At 35.5% G+C, this 21,212-nt stretch overlaps 1 protein-coding gene across 3 annotated transcripts in view; it reads right to left on the reverse strand.

Annotated features, from left to right (window-relative positions):
- Positions 1-21,212, reverse strand: part of LAMA2 (laminin subunit alpha 2) — a 452,538-nt gene that overhangs the window by 192,052 nt on the left and 239,274 nt on the right. For 2 of the 3 annotated variants that reach the window (XM_014461101.2, XM_014461100.2), the window contains exons 15-17: positions 12,011-12,122; positions 6,446-6,559; positions 1,877-2,004 (exon numbers count right to left, since the gene is read on the reverse strand). In XM_014461101.2, the coding sequence (XP_014316587.1) occupies positions 1,877-2,004; positions 6,446-6,559; positions 12,011-12,122 (354 nt within the window). The remainder of the gene's footprint in view (positions 1-1,876; positions 2,005-6,445; positions 6,560-12,010; positions 12,123-21,212) is intronic. The other variant, XM_023759137.1, reaches the window with a different exon arrangement.

Genomic DNA, 21,212 nt, shown 5'->3' on the forward strand with positions numbered 1-21,212 from the left:
ATTTAATGATTTTAAAAGAAAACTTAGGTTATTAGATTAAAATAAACTTTTTTCATTACATTTGTGCAGTAAACTATGTTAATTTTCCAAGTTGTTCTAAATTTAAAAGACTTTATAATATTGGATACAAACTTCCAGGATTTTATAAATAAGTGAATTCTCACTGTCCCCCAAAAGCTGGAATTTAAAATAGGTTACTACTCTATTCCTGATTCTACTTATAAGGATAAAAGTACGTACAGGTAACCATGTTGAAAAATGAAGAATCTTTAAATACTTGGTATAACTGATATTGTTACTATTGAATTTTCTTAAAAAAATAAAAATCTGTATAATCACACAAAATTGGAATACACAGACTTGAGGAAATACACTCATTGGGCCCTGAGACCTCAATCCCTTTGACATTGATGAATGGTGTTCTAACGCTTGCTGACTTTCTCTTTCCTTTCACAAACACTTAGAACCCATTTTAAGGTAGAAGCATAGTAAGCATAGTATGAATGCCAACAATTACACAAAGTTCTCTCCCTAATGGCCCCTCTGCATTTGTAGTCATGTTGGTCAGACTTGAAAATTAATCCATAAACTCTACATATTCAATTAGCTATGTAATTCTACAAATGTATTATGCTAGGATTCATATGGTACTATAAATGGCCTGCTCTGCTGGATTGACAGCTGTGCTAGTCCCTATGACTTCTGGCTGAGAAGAAGTACAACACAAATCAGTGGAGAAAAGCAATCCCTCTGCTTTCTTCAGTGAAAGACAGTGTTGAACAATGGGTTTCGTCTATATTAAATGGTTCTGCAGAATTCATTCAGCCATAGTGAAAGAATAGGTTCTCTATTGCGTGATATAATCATTCACAAATACACCAGAGAGCCAGGTTCATGTCAAATTATAGTCAACATAGGCCCCACTAACCATTAATTGTGAAGGGATTTAATTTGTTCTCCTATATTCATTATTTTGCAGTAGCTTTCCCTTGTGCCTTCTTCCTCTTCTATGACACCCTTTGTTGCTAAAGGTTCCTCAGTTTTGTGCCCACCCAGGCTCATGCTCCAAACTTTGGAAATGATTTGATCACTAATATACATTAACTCAATTTCCCATTTAATTACTTTTAATGTTATCACATAAAATGCATTGTATTTGTTAAAGAAGTCTGCAATGTAGGCTGTAGTGGAAGGAAAGCACATGGACTTCAAATTCCAACTCTAATATTTTATTTTAAAACATTTTAAATTGATTTTTTAGAGAGGGATACGCCGATTGGCTGTATCTCTCTTACATCCTGTATTGAACCCAGAAGCTTGGCATATGCCCTGCCCAGGAATCTACCCTATGACCTTCCAGTGCACAGGATGATGCTCCAACCAACTGAGCTACACTGTCCAGGGCTCAGCTCTGGTACTTTAGTATTTTATGACTGAGCAAATTACTTGATAATAGTTAGTCCTTATTTTGGGCTCACCATGCCCAATGACTGATTTAAGTGCTTTGTGTATTTTAATTGATGTAATTCTCACAAAAACTCTGTGTGTGTATATGTGTGCGTGTGTGTATGTGTGCATGTGGGCATTTGTATATGTTTGTATAAAATATATCTGTTCCTTGGAGCTAGTTTTGAAATTCTGTTTGAATTCCATCTTTATATACTAAATCAACAAAACTATAGCTAAAGTATTCAAAATTCTGCAGAATAAACAGTGATAACTTTAAATATTTTATATTTTAAACATATTACATTCCCGAGAAACTTATGCATATATTCATTATTTATGTGTGACAAGAGAAAGAGTACATTCCATATAAAAATTCACTTACAGAACTGGATGCCCAACTCTTTAGAGAGGTAAGTTTATTACTCACTTATTTGATGGGATATTGAGTGGACAGGCACAGGGCTGACAATCCTCAGCAGTTCCTTTAGTAGGATCGCCGTAGAAACCAGGAAGACATTTATTGCAATATGGGCCACCTGTGTGATCTCTACAGTTCTGAGAAAGAAATGCACATCAAAGTTTATTATTTTGGTTTCAAGCAACATGTTACCAAAAATAGGTCTACCGAGTCATTAGTCTGTTCCCTGCCAGGAATAATAATTTTCCACATTAAATGGTCAATTTTACAGCTGGGAAATAGCATTAGAAGTTAATTTAATACATGCTAGTTTCAGCATATGCAACTTATGAAAAGATGACTGAAATTAATTATGGTTTTTTGTTGTAATGCACATCTTATATCCTTCTTTCTTTAGATTGAATTTTTTTTCTTGAGGAAATACATGTGCTTGTTCATGCACATGTAAGTGTGTATAGTCATAGAGCCTGAATAAAATATGTTCAATGGCAACTGTAGCCGATTCTAGGTAAAAACTCAATTGTTCAGCTTAAAACTGCTGATTTAATGAGAACTGTGGCTAATCAAACAAATCCTCTGGGACTATAACCCTCTTACTGCAGAGATTAACTTGGACCTCAGCGGGCTCTGGTGAATTGCACAATGCATTAATGTATTACATCTGTGAGGAGCTTGTTTGACGCATATTAAACAATGAGAATATTGAAAAAAATGAAATATATTCCAATACATATTGAAAACACAAGGCACATTACAATTTGCCTTAGACAATTTTTAAAAAACTAAAATGGCATTTTCCTGTCAACTAGCAGTTATTGAACCCAGGTTCTTTTCAAAAATAAAAAAATGATAATTTATATCTTGATTTCTTCATGTTAATTAAAGTACATTTATCAATTCAGGCTGTGATCACAAAACTCATCAAGACTGGTTTAAAGGCGAACAATCGAGTTAATCAAGCAGTAGAATTAGCAACAAAACTTTCGACAGCAAAATTTGATAAATTTGTATCATGTTTTGGCATCATGCAGACATAACTTACTTATTTGGTCTCTAATGGTACAATAAAACATATCTAATGCTTATTAAATATCATAAGTATGGATTCATTATGACTAAAATACATTTTTAATTTTACAAACATTTATGATTATAATTTTTTCTCATGTTGAAAAGAGTTCCTCAGAGCTTAGGGGTGTAAAAACTTTATTGTTATGACCAATAACCAAATAGGAAATAGCTAAAATATAAATTCATATAATGGATGACCATAGGGATAGCCACCCTAATTTAATGAAAATCCTGAATTATTATTTACTTCAGTATATTTTTAAGTATATTTCAGTATATTTCAAAGTAGCTCAATTTTAATTACATTTAGTAAGTGGATTTAATAAAAACACACAGAAATACACACTTTGGAACATAGCTTGTTATGTTCCCCGGGGAGAGAAACAGATTCTTTATCGAGCAGAAGATATTAAATGAAAATCCAATCATTTAACTCTCGAAACCTCTCACTTTCATCCTGCAAAATGAGGGCGCTAAAGCCTATGATTTATGGAGTTTTCAAACTCTGAAATCCCATGACAGTTTCACAACCACAGGTGAAGAGGTCATTCTTTAGTATCTGGTTATACTAGAAAATAGGTTTTTCTTTAAAGTAATTTAAATTCTGTCTCAAATTTATTTAGTAACCCTCTTTCAAAGATAGCATAGAGGTTAACTTCACTATCAACAGTTTTCTAAATAAGCATATTCGGATGGAATGTGCAAACCATGAGTCAGTTTGAAGAAAGGCTTTCTTCTATGATTTCATCTTTGTATTAGTTCCTTTCAGTTTCCAGGTTTACGTCACATGGTCTATTACTAAAAAAATTATATGTTTTTGCAATAATCTTTGCCTATTATCATAATGACATGATCAAAATGATCTCTTCAAAGACTTAGGGGTTTTAAAAAATAAAATCATAAAATCATAAAACATTGTCTTAACCTTGTTGAAAATGGTATTTCCAAAACTTCACTGAAAACCTGTACAACTCAGAGACCCTGTTTTTTTAACTACGGATTTAAAGGAGAAATACTATGTAGCAGCTTCTTATATTTCCTAATGTTGTATTTCATTTCATGGAAATAATAAAATTAATCTTAAAACTCAAGTGTCTTTGCAATTGTAACTATGAAGTTGCCTTAGACAACAACATACTGGAAACCAAGTTGTAAAAGATGAAAGGTTTGCTCTGATGACTTTACTCTGGTTATTTTTACAGATGTCCTGCTACAAAAGTGGTTTCCAAATGTCTGTTCACATCACATAGAACAATGAGAAGGAGACAGTACGCAATCTTCTCATGTGGCTCTGAATGTTTCCTGGGTTGCTTCAAATGGACTTTGAGTTAAAATGACTTTTTCATATACGTCCACACTATAACAGAGGTCTGGTTTTTGAACTAATATCAAAATCTATTTTAGTTAATTTCTAATCAGATTTCAAAGCCAAGGTAACTAAAAAATAGTTTATCTGTAAATTTCATAACTTATCTTTTTAATGTTAGGGGAAAACATAAATAATAAAAAAGAAGCTTAAAGTGCTGATCAGCTGAATAGTAAGAATACCCTTGATGTGCAACATTCAAATATTTTTCTCTCTGTGGATCCTATTAGAATCGATGTGCTCAAAATGGGGTGTCAGCACTTCGCTGTCAACACTGTTTTAGATAAAGGTAGTTGAAAGTCGCCAGAAAATACCTTAATGATCACCTATTTACTGGCTATAATGGAAAACCCCAAAAAACACCAGATTCTATTATTAGGATCTCTACCGTTTCCCTAAGGTTCCCTCTGTTATTTGAAGGTAGGCTCCCATCTCTCTGTCCATGAAACATTTTATTAGTAGAAAGCCTCAAATAATCTTTGCTCCCTCTCTTTTCCCCTCCTAAAAATATGTTTAATGAAACTATTTTATTGTTAAAAACAACAACACTTCTATCCTTGGAAATATCACAAAACCAAATGGGTCAACAGAATGATATGATTTAATACTAATGAATTCAATATGAAATATTACTATTGGGAACATTCCAAGCCTGGTACCACGATATTTTTATTTTTGTCTTTCTAGGTTTAAATAAAGCAAATCCATATTCATTTTAAGCTGAAATTTCCTATTGCAAGTTAGTGAAAGTATTTAAAGGTAACAATATTTTCCCCAAGGTGCATTTTTAAAAGTCTTATGGTGTAATTAGAACCAAAATCACTTAGTCTATCTATTCATAAAAATGTCATTTAAAAAATCTACTGCTATACAAATTAAGACTATCATGTTTTATACTGCAATGCAATTAAACAAAATCTAATATAAGAAAATAGAAAGAGCATCAATAGATCTAAATGCCAAATTACATTGAAACAAAAGCCCTGAATTTTCATTCTGGATTTTTCCCAGATGTTTTCAAGTAGAAGCAAAAGGGACGAAATGAGTAAGAGAAAGAGAGAACATTAAGAAATACAGAAAACAGAGTCTGCCTGAAATTCTTCAGGGAAATGAGAGTATGATATCCTCCTAACCTGGCACTGTTTCAAATTGTGTTTCTGTAAGACTAATGAAATGAGAAGTGTTGTTTCAAGCTTCATGCCATGTCAGAAAACATAAAACTAACATGCCCTTGAGTTGATCAGAATGGTCTATTCAGTGCAATTCTCCAATCCAAAGCCTTCTTAGCAGGATAGAAAGTGTTTAGCTCTTTGTAGACCTGTTTTTCTTGTTAAAAGTGTAGACTTAATTGTAAGAGTAAACAGCTCTGATGAATATGTATTGCATATATTTATTATTTTAATCTATATACGATGCCTTGTATTTAGTTAAATGCTGCAATTTAAAAATAAACATACATGCCGTATGCTCTCATTTTCAATGTCAAAACAAACAAACAAATTGTGGCTATTACATAGGTTATCTTTTACTTTTCATGCTATAGGGATACAAATCATTTCCTGTTAGAGAAGTACAGTCTAGGTTTGGTTGATTTATGGAGGGGACTAAAACCATGCATTTTCATGGTAGATGTGTACCTCAGTCATTAGTTACATTTTATTTTGATGTACCTGATCCTAATTCAATTTTTAGCCAAATAGGAAGAAACACTTCCTAATACCTGTTACTCGGGGAGAGCACATATGAAAGAGCATTCTCAACTTCCAACCCAGTTCAACATAAAGATCTCTGTCAAATCACTTCTTTTTTTTTAATATATTTTATTGATTTTTCACAGAGAGGAAGGGAGAAAGATAGAGAGTTAGAAACATCGATGGGAGAGAAACATCCATCAGCTGCCTCCTGCACATCTCCTACTGGGGATGTGCCCGCAACCCAGGTACATGCCCTTGACCGGAATCGAACCTGGGACCTTTCAGTCCGCAGGCCGACGCTCTATCCACTGAGCCAAACCGGTTTCGGCTGTCAAATCACTTCTTGACTCAAGTGTTTTAGGTCACGAAGGTATTGATTGAATTGCAGGTCCTGTGGAGCTGATCTCAGCCTTGTCAGTCAGCATCCACAAAGAAGAAAGCACTTACCAGGCATTCCGCAGTGATGTCATCGCAGGAATCCGCATGACCAAAGCATTGGCAAGGTTCACAGATGCCACCAAAAACAGTGCCGTTAACGCGTCTGTGCCTAGGCCAACAAGACTAAAACAAAGATAACGTTTCAAGTCAGTCTCAGGAATTGTTTTTTTAATTTGTGGTTTGTCTTTTATGGATAAAGAAAAATATTTAGGCAGCAAACTCAACAAATGTGCTTGTCAAAACTTTGCTGAGTTATTGAAACATTGCTGCAGAGCTATTCTCCTGACATTGGAGCTTCGTACTAACCTTAGCGTTATTGGCAGGTGTGAGATTAGAGGAAGCATTAGCTTGGAGTCTCTTCTGAAATAGCAAAATAAAGCAGAGATATAAAGAATTGAAATGTGACAGTCTTGAAGTAAAAAGCACAGACAAAAAAAGAAGGAAAAGTACCGGAAATAAAAGCAGCCAACATAAAAGGATTCTTAAAAGAACCTTAGCCTACCTTGGCAACTAATGTCAACCCAAGGAATGTTGATTCTCTGGAATGCACTACCTTTCCCACATACTAACTACCCTTAACTCGGTTATTTTCAGAAAACCTTTGCAATAATTTGGAAGGCAACCCGCTCTTACCTTTGATTACAAACACCACTAACTTCTCCACATACATAAATCATATCTTTCATTCTCAATTTCCTTCATCCTATTATCCTTTCTCAATTTTACACAAAAAAAGTCTATGATTTATTTATTATACATTCCCTTCATATTTTGTTTTGTGGTAGTATCCTACTAGAACTTTATGTTCATCATTTCTTTTTAAAGTATGAAACACTTTATCAGATAAAACCAGAATTCTGATTTAAAAAGGATATTTGGGTCTTAGAATACCTGTGTGTCCATGCCAGCTCTAAGACCACCATCTCCTGAACTAAGTTTCCCTTCTGTGGGGGTTACTACAAACTGGGTGGGATATAAAATAGGGGGGAACACGGCTGTCCTCTAGGAGCTTATGATCTCCCTCAAGTTATAACTGCATTCTGTGGGTGATTTACTTTATCTCTGGATGGTTAACTACAACATAATATTTCATGAAAAGGTCTTTTTTCCCCCAGTTGAAATGAAAACAAGAGAGAAATCACTGAAGTAATAAAGTATACAGAACTGTGTTGTGTATTGTTAGAAATGTTCCTTCTGCCGGAGGAGCTGAGGACTCTTAAATTTGAACACTGCTAACAAACACATAAAAAAATGATGTGCCAATACTTCATATCTGAAAGAAAAGCAAAAGCAACCTTCCTCTTAATCGGGCAGTACAAAAAAGAAGGTGTCAATTTTCCGTCCCTTCTAATAATTTCTCTCTGTTAAATTTTTGCTACCCTATGGATGCATTGTGGAAGAGATTTTCTTCTGTTATATATTTCTAAAAACTGGGAAGCCACATATCCAGAAAGGGGTAGAAATTAAGGGTGTTGATATTAGGGAGAGAACTGATCTAGTATTTTTAGGAAAAATAATCATGATAATCATGGAATTATTATTTATAAGCTTTATTTTATACTCTGCACATGTACTACTCATACCCAAACCTCTTAAATGTCCAAACTCCTCACCTCTCTCTCTTAGCCAGTGATTTCATGGCATTAGCCACAGAGACACTGGAACAACGGAAGCCATCTTTCCACTACCAAGTCCAAAAGCACAGGTGTAAATCGCCATTGGCCATATTCCCCTCCAGAACAATGGGGCAGGGCATGCAGGGTCCCTCATCCTCTCAAAGGAATATCATCCCACTGGTGATCTGTATTCCATTATCTATTTACATTTAGACCAGACAGATATGCAATATCGTCAATATCATCTTCCCAATATTCCCTCTGTGCTACATCAGTAACAGCTTTCTTTTCTATTGGATCGCTATTATCAGCTCAAAAAATGATTGAGTGTCCTCATCAAAACTTACCTAACAGAAATAACAAAAAAATGACAAAATTAGTTCCTGAATATCCAATAACTTTCCAGTTACTTGCCTGCCTCTTTTTTTCAGTAAAACTCCTCTAAATTGTTTTTCTTCCTCACTTCCCTTTCATGCTGCTTTTTTTTTTTTCATTCTAATCCATCTTGTGCTGCCACCACTCAATGAAAACTGCTCTCGTCTGTGTCACCAAATTTCAGGTAGCCCAATCCCAGGGACACGTCTTCAATTACATTTTATCTGACCTCTCGTCAACATTGGTTTAGTTGATTCCTTTCTCCCTCAAAAGTCTCTTCTTGTAACTCTCATGACATCCCAGTCCCCAAGTTTCCCTTTGCTGTCTTCTGTCTCTACTCCACTTCTCCTTATCAGAAGCTCCTAGGGAGTTAGTCACTTTTCTCTTTTTTATCACACTCTCTCCTAGCCAATTGTATGCAGTCTCACCATTGATGAAGCTTCCAAATGCATATCTTTAGACCAGACAGATGCAAAGTTCAAGAGCTGCATATTCTAACTTTACATTGAAATCTATATTTCACAGGCTGCTCAAAACTAGTATTTCTAGAATGGGATGCTTATTTCAGCTACCCTCTAGCTCAGTGAATGGCACCACATCCAATTCCTCAAGCTAGTGATCTGGCTCATTCTTAAACTATTTTTCTTTTAACTTTCCTTTGGCATATAGTCTATCAGTAAGTCCTACTGGTTCTACTATCAAAATATATGTAGAATAAACACTTCTTCCTACCTTGCCTGCCATTATACCAACACAAACTATTACTGTAACTATCTTCTGCCACAAAAGCCTATCAACTATTCTTGCCCTCTATATTATATTTTCATACTATAGTTATAAAAACTTTTACAAAAAACATAACTCAGATCATGGCACCACTCAGCTTAAAGCCTTCCATTGATTTTCCATTGCACTTAGAATAAAGTCCCATGTATGCGACGCTCTGAATGGCCTGGCGCTCCAGTCACATCTGTGCCACTCTCTCTCCTTTCTTACTAAGCTCCAGCCATACTTGCCTCCTTTCAGGTGCTTGCTCCAAGCTCTATTCCACTTTTCAATCAGTTCCTTTTACATAGCTGACCCTAAACTCAGTTTAGATGTTTCCACCTCAGAGAGCCTTTCCTGACAGCCATTTATAAAGTAGTCCTGTCCATCTAATCTTCCCACACCCATTCTCAGGACTTCTAATGAGGCACCTGTTTATTTTCTTTGTGGAACTTATCACATGTGTTTAAATTTGTTTTCTGGTATGTTAGCTAGCCTCCCCTTAAATGTAAGGTCCTGGAGGGCAGGGGCCATATCTGTATTTCTCATCACATTATCATCCATGTCTAGGATCTTGATTGTCTCAAGATGCATGGTCATCAATATATGTTAGCTAAATGAAATTATGGACACTTCCAATGAGGTGGTTAATATTTCTGTCATACACAAGAGGAAACAGATTCAAATGCTTCTTTTTATTCAGTATCCCACCTTTCCTTTCACTTCCTCACGTGCCCCACTTGTCAAGTGAAATAAATTATGGTGATACTTTAGAAAACAGAAAATATTTGAAAGATGAACTGTAGAGGAACTTATAACTCAAGTAGAAATGAGAAAAAGTGATTCTGAGTAAACATTGTGACCCCAAGTGAAATAAAAGAGGATAATTTTATAATGGAGTCACTTGATTTGTATCTAGCAAACTAGAATTAATTAATCAATTTACTCAGTTCTTAAAGGGTACGTGGATATTAGTGTTAACAAAGCTAGAGTGCCTGGCCTTATGAACTCAGCAAAAAAGCAAATAAAATCAGGAAAGAATAGGAATAACTAATAGTGAATCTAGGGACAGGAAGTTTTAATAAAGAAAAGAAGGTGTTATTAGAGAGTAGATGAAATGTGGAAATCGCGAGAAACTGTAGAATTTATCATCTTCTGATTCAATGAAATTATTATTTTGTAGACTTCAAAATAACTTTATTTATCAAACAATTTTGTGTGAGAGGAACAGGAAGCTTTTATTATCCCTCCTCGCCTTCTTCTGATTCTCCCACACTTGTGTACTTCTCTCTTCCTACCTAACTGTTACCATTATTTAGCATGCAATTTGAGGTTTTTTCACTTCAGGATACTTTCGATGACATCTTTCTCACTGGAATTGCTCACCTCTTTGAATGATTATTGCACTTATGTTCTGCACCACTTACTGGTCTCTTAATTATATAGTGCTGCGATCCAATTTTTCATAAGTATTTATTCTTTCTCCCTAAACAGATTGTTAGGTCTTTAAGGATAGGGATTATAATGTAATCTTCTTGATAATCCCCTCAGCATCTAGTGCATAATTTACCAAAGTTTCTCAATAATTTTTTTAGAAGAGAGGAAAGAAGAAATGAAAAGAATAGCCAATTAAACAATTCTAATATTCATACAATTTTATATTCAATGGGCATTTGGAACTTTGCATAAAGGATGATGAAGGGTTCTGAGAATTACTAATGTGGGAATAAGTACTAAAGCAAGAATAGGATCAAGGAATTTATTATTCCAATTGAAAGAGAAACTTTAAGGTTCAAAGAGAGCTTTCTGGTTTGAAATAAAAACTGCTAGGCTATTAACAAAAGAATATGTTTCATCAAATACAGCAAGTATTTTACATGCAAAGTCAAATTTGCATTGACAGAGTTAATTCATTTCAAGTATTATTTTTCTCTTCTTGACATGAATTTTAGAAAAGTGAGTACTTCAATGAATTACATTTAGTTTTATTCTAGGTAGGTAAATCGGAGCCCAGTTAAAGAAAACACATTTTGCCACAAATATGAATCTAAAGCCTGTGTATCCTCTTGAAGCACGCATTATTTCAGAGCACAGGAGAACTGACAAGGCAGGCAGTGCCTAGAGTATTTCTATAAATGGCATAATGGGTAGTGTGCTGAAGTGGAACATCTTGGTACACTCAAATGATTCCTTAAAGGCTTCATTTTTAAAGAACTTAAGCTCCTATTTATCTGCAAGCCATGCTCTCTGTCAGGGAATTGGTGTTTGCAATTTTTGACCAGGTTTTAAATAAAATCAATTTTCAAACTGCCGAAATAAAATACACAGAAGTAAGTAAAAATTATTACCTTAAAATGACATACTGGTATTAAGTAAGAAACATTAATATCATTATGAATCTAGAATATTGAGACAACAATAAATATCTCAAACTATAGCTACTAAACAAATCAAAGAACTGTGAGGAATTTTCCAGATCAAGGTATTTCTTCCATATATTATGTTCTTGACATTTTAAAGATAGTGTCCTTTAGATGATTGCAATTTTGCTGTATTCTTAGGAATAAAGTAGAGAAAGAGTAAGGCACAAAAGATTAAAAATGAAGAAACATAATTTCAAGAAGACATTATGTGAGTTGCACTCTATTTAAAAGCCATGACTTTTTGGCAGACAGTCAAATTTCTTCTTTAAGTAATATACTATCAATTGTTTCTGCAATCTTTGATATAAAAAGACTAGACTCTTTTTAGAACAGTTTATTGAAAGAAATTATGAAGGGACTTAGAATGCACTGAGGATATGTTCTTGCAAACTTACTTCACAAGAGGATCCAGTGTACCCTGGTGGACATTGACAGACTTCCACAGCTGACGCAAAACCTCCATCGGTCGGATAGGGAACAGCAGAGTCAAGACCAACAGAGCTCAACCTGGGGCAGAAGGAAAAAGAGATGGTAAATAAGTAAACAAGCTCCTATGTATTACATAGCTGGAGGAATAATACAGTAACAATAAGGTAAATATAAGCAGATTATCAGCCTTTAGAAAGAAGGCTAAAGAATATCCATAACTTGAAGCTCTGGTCATTCGTTGTATTAGGTAAAGTCTGCTCAGTTAATAGTGTGCACAACCACTACCACCATCACATGCTCAAAAGATATGAGAACATTCTTGCTCATTTCTTGGTTTTTTTTTGGCTGTGTTTTGATTTCCCCCTGTTTTGCTTTGTTTGTTTGTTTTTTGGAGATAGAGAGTTCAAGATCACATATTTGAAAATATTTTTAAAACAGAAAACAATATAACTGATTTAAGTTAACATTTAAGCTAGAAAATCAGGAGACAATAGGAATAAATTAGAGAAAGTACATGGTACACATGATTTAAAAATGGAGGAAAAAGTAAATATATATATATATATATATATATATATATATATACACACACACACACACACACACACATATATATGTATATATATTCAGTCTGAGCCATTAAATTGGAAGAAAAGATAGAAGAGAGAGAGAAAGGAAAAATAAATAATCTTGATTTCTTTTTCTCAGAAATAAATCTGTACGTTGGTAGGTAAAAGTCAAATATTCTCAAATGTTCAGTTGAATTAGTTAATTTGTTTTGGGCCTAAATTGAATTCATTGTTCTCTGTGTCTATGGGTTTTATTATATTGATACTCCTTTACAGTCTGGTTATTTTAACAGAGTGATTTGATATCACTTATTATTTTGGGGCATAGCTAGTTTGGCTAAATTGAAAAATGCTGTTACATAAGTTGTATACAATATATATATATATATGCCAAGAAAATATATATATCCATATATATATATATATATATATATATATATATGTATATATATATAGTCTCTGACATTTACCAGGTCTCTCTAGGCAACAATGTTGTCATCTATGTAATGGATAATATAAGTCTGTAAATCATGAGCTTGATTAAAGGATTAAATTAAATAATAAATATAAAGTTTTTGATATAAGATATAACATGTACTTGATTATTAATTAGTAGGCATTTTATATTCTCATTGACTGTAGAAATATAATAGAAATGACTGCATGAGTAGTATAAGAAATACTATTTGTATCCCTCAAACTAGCTTTTCGTCATTTTAACAAATTAAATAAATTTCAAACTTAAGAGCACTATTAAATGGTTGCTATTGATGCATAACGATAATACTGGTTTTTAAAATGATTGATAGACCTCCATATCACATAATCTGGCATCCTTTAAGCATAAGAAGGATGCAATTGACTCTTGCTATGGTACACATTTTTACTTCTTTTCTCAAGACTGTTGGTAGATTTTAATTGAATGGCAATTCACAATTAATAAAAAGCTTGCCAGTTTTAGGAAAGTAAGTGTTTCTTTAAAGTGACAACCTTTCACAAAGCTGTAAATTTTTCAGCAACAAGTTTCTAAATCTTTATTGTTTTTACCTCCATTTACCAATCTTAGTCCTTTGATAGTACCTTGAAATATGCATGAATCCATACATGATCAGGAAGTAGAAAAGGAAAATCAAGTTTAAATCTCAGAAAATAGGCATTTGGACAGGGAAGCCAGGTGCTAAAATTGTTAGCTGGCATCCTATACAGACAAGCAGATTATCTTTAGCTACAGATGAATTTATCCAACACTATTTCTTAAACGCTTTCTTCTCTGGGGGTAGAGCTTAGACAACCTGGCAGTGGTAAGCATTAAAAATCACTGTTTTACAATGTTCAGGTTACATAGAAATTTTTAGAAAACCCCTAAATTTTTTTTTTTTAATAAACTTGAACATGAAGTGTCATTGGAAATCTTTTTTTTAAAGTTGAGGTGAAAATTCACATAACATACAACTAGCCATTTTAAAATGTTATTTAGTACATTCACAATGTTGTACAACCACCACATCTATCTAATTCCAAACATTTTTATTAGACAAAAAATAACCCACCTATCTATACTAATAAAAGCCTAGATGGTCCTCATGCCCTCGTGGGACACCCTCATGTCATCACAAGATGGCCGCCACAAGATGGTCACCACAAGATGGCCACCACAAGATGGCCAGCAGGATAGGACAGTTGGGGGCAAACAGGCCAGCAGGGGAGGGCAGTTGGGGTGACCAGGCCTGCAGGGGAGGGCAGTTGGGGGGGACCAGGCCTGCAGGGGAGGGCAGTTGGGGGCAATCAGGCTGGCAGGGGAGCAGTTAGGCGTTAATCAGGCCGGCCAGGGAGCGATTAGGGGACGATCAGGCTGGTAGGCAGGTGAGCCGTTAGAAGCCAGCGGTCCTGGATTATGAGAGGGATGTCCAACTGCCGGTCGGACATCCCCCAAGGGATTGGGCCAAAATGGCAGTCGGACATCCCCTGAGGGGTCCCAGATTGAAGAGGGTGCAGGCCAGGCTGAGGGATACCTGCCCCCCACCCATGCACGAATTTTGTGCACTGGGCCTCTAGTTAAATAATCATTTTCTATGTCATTCTTCTCCGAACCCCTGGTAAGCACAAATCTGCTTTCTGCCTCTATGGATTTACCTATTCTGGACATTTCATACAAACCAAATCATACAATATATTACCTTTTGTGTTTGGCTTCTCTCTGTTAGCATAATATTTTCAAGGTTCATCCATGTCTTAGTATGTATCAGTACTGCATTATTTTTTATGGCTAAGTAATACTGTATTTTATGAATATTACCTATTCATCTGTCGATGGATGTTTGGCTATCTCCATTTTTTGTCTAATGGAAATAGTACCACTATAAAGATTCATGTACAGTATTTTTTAAGTACCTGTTTTTAATTCTTTTGGGAATATATGTAGGAGTGGAATTTTTGTATCTGGCAATTTTTCTTAATACAACATAAGCTTTGGAAGAGTTACTAAACGAAGGATAATTCTTGCTTATGTTGACATGAGCATATGAACTACTCCTTGAGAACAGAGACCCTGTCATATCATCTATATACCTGGCCTGATCACCTCAATATATGCTCAATGCACTTTTGTTGGATGGATGGATAGAGAAAACATTAGATAAATGGGAAATACATGGATACATGGATGAATGAATGGACAGATACGAAACTAAACACAAAAACACATACATATATACATACATAAAGAAATAAATGAGTGGATAGATGAATGGAATTTAGTTATATTACTATTAGTAACATACTCTATAACAAATGATACACCAAAGCTTAGTATACACATTTCTAGTGAATAAAATCAGATAAGTTTAAGACACATTACTTATTTGATCTAACAAAGAAAATAAATTGAAACATGTTAGAATTAGGACTTGAGGTCAAAGGCCAGAACTCATCTGAATGTATTGTGGCACTTAAGTGCCTGCCATTAATGGACTGCCGTATGACAAACACATTTCTGATCACTTAAATTTCACAATGAGATGATTTCAGGATTACTATACTAGTTAATTGTCATATGAAAGACTATAACAATTTACTAAATAGCAGACTGGTCAGTTGTATACAGATATAGTCCCAGGATTTTCAATATAAAATCGATAATTAAAATGTAAGGAAAGTATTAGAAAGTGAGAAAGTAAAAAAAACAACGAGTAATTGAGTACTTTAAGAACAATTTAAAATAGAACAAAACAAAACCAAAAATATTTTCAATGAACTGTCAAATTTCATTTGTCTTTGAACAACAGATGTTTCTCTCTTTAATCTCTGTAACCATTTGAGCTATGAGAAATTTTATCACGCAAACATCTTTCCCAGCAATACTCCACATTAGTATTCGCTGAGCAATCCCAATGTTCATTAGGTTCTGCTATTTGTTAAATGGGATTTTAATGTGTTTAACAGTTTTAAGTGTTACTCAGGAAGAAGGCTGCAGTTTGGTGTTATGTTCCCCCCGCCCGCTCCAATATGGTCATTTTCTTCTCTTGAAACCAGGCTGCACTCATTTAAATACATAATATGGGCAATAATAAAGTACTGATGTTTGGAGATGCATGAACTATCAAGGATTTGCCAACTAAGTCAAATGTTTTAGCTGGCTTTTTTTTTCCTTATTGTTATGACTTGGATGTACAGATAAGCTGATGGAGGAAGAGAAAATACATAATTGTATAAGCTAGTATTAAAAATGTCTCTCCCGAGCTGTCCCTGTTTGCAGGTTTGCCACCGTGAATCCTTTCTCCACTTTTTTATATTGAATTCCATTTAATTTTTGCTTTTCAGGTGCTTTGTTCTATTTTGTGTTGTTAAAACAAGATGATGACTCATAACTCTTTTAAGCCTCTGTCTTGTAGAAGTTCCACAAGGTACTAAATTTGAGGAGCCTGATAATTTTCACTCTATTCCTAAGATGGTAAGAAAATCATTCAGTGGTCCAGTCAATGTCTGACTGGGCCAACTAAGAAAGAACAAAACATTTTCCCCAAATATTTTCAATCCCACATCAAATAAGGTAAATGGTAGATATAATTTTATACTGTTGCAGTAATTCATAAAATAATACATTAAATGGTGCTCAGCTGGTGTGGCTCAATGGTTGAGCATTGACCCATGCACCAAGAAGTCCCTGGTTTAATTCCCGGTCAGGGCACATGCCCAGGTTGCAGGCTTGATACCCAGTGGAAGTCATGCAGGAGGCAGCCAATTGCTGTTTCTCTCTCATTGATGTTTCTATCTCTCTCTCCCCCTCTCCCTTCCTCTCTCTCTAAAATCAATAAAGACATTTCAAAAATATATTAAATATTAATATCAGAATTCATCTTTTCCTACTTTAGTCCTACCAGTGGGTCTGTGCAAACTTCTATTACACTGTTATATTATTGTAAATGTGTGTCTGACTTTCATACTGGACTTTGCTTTCTTTGAATTCAATGATCATTTATCCATCTCTGAATCCTCTTTGCTTAGCCTACACCAGTGGTTGGCAAACTCATTAGTCAACAGAGCCAAATACCAACAGTACAATGACTGAAATTTCTTTTGAGAGCCAAATTTTTTAAACTTAAACTATATAGGTAGGTACATTGTTATTAACTTAATTAGGGTACTCCTAAGCTGGCCTTTGCTAAAAACGTCCTCAATCTATTTGTATACTTGTTTCAGATAGACAAGTGTGAATGGGAGAGTTGGAAGGGGTCGACCTCAGCGAACGTACATCAAAACAAAGTACCTCCCTGCACTGCATATCCTGCGGCCCGCCTGCGCCACCTCTCCCATCACCCGACCGACTGACACCCCCCACTTCTTCTAACGCCACTTCTTCAAAATACACTCGCCCAGGCCGAAAACCGACTTCTGCGCATGGGCCACGAAGTTTCAATCGCACTGTACATGCACGCCCGCATGTGGTATTTTGTGGAAGAGCCACACTCCAGAGGCCAAAGAGCCGTATGTGGCTCGCGAGCCGCGGTTTGCTGACCACTGGCATACACCTGTCACATCATAATAATCATTATGTATTGAGTGTCTGCTATCTTCTATGCCTTATAATGGGGGCTTGATGGACATCTCACTTAAGTATCAATGAACCCAATCGTAGTAATCATGTTTTTGTCCACATTTACAAGTGAAAAACATGGGTCTGAGAGAGGTCAAGTGCCTTGTCCATATAACACAGCTAGCAAATGGTGCAGCACAAATTCAAACCCAAGTGTGACTCCAAAAGCGATGATCGTCTTGTTACTTGCATTGCCTCTCAACATATGCTAAGTAGCTTGTCAGGTGTTTTGGATACATCATTTTTTTACTTAGCCTTCAATCTTGAAAGTTAAATATTATTTCTGCTATTTTACAGAAGAGGGAACTGAGACTTAGAAAAATACACAGGGAAGGTGCTCAGCAAATGTTGGCAGACGGAATGAATCTAATATTTACAGAATAGATTTGGGAGGCAGCCAAAGATTATGGGGAGGAACCACATGTGGGTTTAAATCCTGGCTGAGCCTGTTACCAACAGCTTAGTACCTAGCAATTGCATAAATTTTTTAAGTCCTAGAGTCTTTATCAGTATAATTTCTTCAAATTATATAGATAATCACCTGCATTATTAATTTCAAAATGAAAACATATACTACTGATACTATTTCTACAATCACCAAGATTCTTTTGTTTATAAGGATTTTCTAGATTATTTATTATATAAATTTTGAGTGGTATCTCTGATAGTAAAAAAGTCCCCCAAATTTACTCTAAAAGGCATGTGAAAACATCTTCCCTTGAAAAGATTCTGCATTTTCTTTGAAGCAACAAAGATGCATGGGAGCAACATAATAAGGTTATGATTTCCTAGTTGTGCTCAACTTCTCAGTGGATTCACAGAAAGCAAAAGTTTACACGTGCAAAATCCTCCACAGCCGATGACTGTTCAAGGGAGCTGACCTTTGTGTGCTATCAAGATTTCAGGCTGTTTTGATCTTCTGTAGATCCATATGATACAGAGAGTCTCAGACTGGCAATTCAATGCTTTGTTTGGGGGCGGGGGTATAGGAAGTAATACATCATTTCAGATCACACTTCATTGGGCAAACCCAGTCATATGATCAAGTCTACCCTCAAAGGTTAGGAAAATAGAATACTCTAAAAGGGGGAGATTGAAAATTTGATGAATGGTATTCATGTCTACTCTAAAGTGAAAGAAATAATATATTTTTTTGTAAAGTTCTACACTGAATAGGTGTTCAGGAAAAGCTGAATGGGCTCTGCTTGAGTTAAATATAAAGGATGCTACTGAAAAGCTAGGGCTTGGAGAAATTAAAAGAGGAAAATAAGCAGTTAGGTTAAGTGTATTTCTCTTACATCCTTGAAATAAGGATGACAATTTTTCTAGTTTTATCTTCATCTCATGAAAGAGGACAATGAGAAGGAAACTGAATAATTTTATTGTATGGGCCTCTCAGAATTCTGAAAAAGAATGACAGCAAAACTATCACAATTTTAGAAATATCCGCATGTGCTTTATTCTAGATATCTCCAAGTCTTAACAGTGTTTGGGAAAAATGCTATTCTTTGGAATAATGCAGGTCAGATAGAAGTGCTTCAGATTTGTGGGCTGAGTTGCCACTAGCTCTGCTTTTGTAGCCCTCTAATTCCGTTTTCATGGTGATTGTTAGAGGTTGGCAAACAATTGTCCTCCTCCTTATTTCACAGATGAGGGGACTGAAATCCAAAGAGGTCAAAGGTACATTTATGGCTAAAACTATGAAATAGCTGCGTTGAGAACAAAAGCCAACATCCTGACCTGCACCCAATTCTCCTTTCACTGCCAAGCCATCCATAGTACTCTCCCTTTTCCGCAGTTTCTCTTTTCTCGGTTTCAGTTTCCAAGGTTTCAATCACCCGAGGTCAATCCCAGTCCGAAATATTAAGTGAAAAATTCCAGAAATTAACAATTCGTAAGTTTTAAATTGCACACGGACCTGAGTGGCGTGATGAAATCTCACACCCTCTAGCTCTGTCCTCATAAATCATTCCTTTGTCCAGTCTATCCACACTGCATACCTACACTACCCACCCTGTAGTCACATGATAGTTGCGGTGGGTATCAGATTGACTGTAGAGTATGGCAGTGCTGGTGTTCAAGTAGCCTTCCTTTTACTGAACAGTCCCAAAGCACAAGAGTAGTGAAACTGGCGGTTCAGGTGTGCCAAAGAGAAGCCGCAAAGTGCTTCCTTTAAGTGAGAAGGTGAACGTTCTTACCTAGGGGCAATGTGTTGTGCCAGAAAACATTGAATCTTACGAAGACTTCAGCAAGGGATTCCCTGAAACAAGGGACACCAAGCCATGTACTGCAAGTAAGGGATGGTTACACAGATAGAAGGAATCGTTTTGAATTAAAAAATATAAAAATTACTGGGGAAAGAGAGAGACTGCCTTCACATAACTTTTGTTACAGCATATTATAATTGTTCTAATATTATTAATCATTCCTGTTCATTTCTTCCTGGGTCTAAATTATAAATGAAACTTTGTCTTCGGTATGTGTGTATAGAAAAAACATAGTGCTGCATCTATAAGGTTTGGTACTGTCTCTGGTTTCAGGCATCTGTGATAGGTCTTGAAATGTATCCTTGGAGGATAAGGGAGGACTATTGTAACCACATAATTGAAATGATCTAAGCCCATTTGCTGAGAGAACTACCATAGAATTAAGTCCTCCTTACATAACTTACAACATGAATTTTTGTTGCGATAATTTCAATTTACTTGTGCTTGCACACAAACTGTATATCAAGTCGGAAGCCTACTGTGCAAGACAAGTTGAAATCAATTCAAGTAATGTTTCACAAATAGGAATCAATCCATGAGTAGATCAGAGATTAATAAAATATAACAAGCTTACTGACCCGGGATTCATGCTGACTTTCAGCTCAGCTGAAATGGGTAGGAGTTTCAAACCTGACATTGGCTTTTACTTCTTGAACCAGAAAGCTGCCACCTACTTGGATTAGCTCTGTGTCAGTTCACATAGCCATCCATGCTCTGACAACATGTCGCTTGGGGTTGGGAACACTTCAAAAGACTTCACATGAAACTGATGAATTTAAGATGGATAGACACTGAAATCATCTGACATAAATCAGGGGGAAACGCCTTTGGATTAATTAGTCTGAGAAGCAATGCTGACAAAAATAAATAAGCCCCCTAGTCAGTTTTTGTCAAATTGGTTATCATTCATTCTGAGAGCCAGAGGACTCGTCTCTTTATACTGTTTAAACATTATAACAATCTCTATTTACTAAATGGGGAAAAACATAATTAATTCCTGAGTGCTGCTTCTCATCTTCATGGCATTTTAACCCAGCTCCTAGCAGAATTGCCTCTGCAAAAGAGGTACATTGTTTGGCAGTGGTTCTGTTTATGAATCTGCAGATCCCTCCTTTGGGAAGTGGTAATGATGATTACACTTAGTTGAAAGACAAACTAGGCAGCACACAAAAATGACAGAGCTGGGGGAGCATCAGCAAAAAAAAATCCTCTTGTAGATAAAATAGTATTGGAGACATTG

This window comes from Myotis lucifugus, unplaced genomic scaffold (assembly GCF_000147115.1).
Source record: "Myotis lucifugus unplaced genomic scaffold, Myoluc2.0 scaffold_150, whole genome shotgun sequence".
In the NCBI taxonomy this organism is placed as follows: Eukaryota; Metazoa; Chordata; class Mammalia; order Chiroptera; family Vespertilionidae; genus Myotis; species Myotis lucifugus.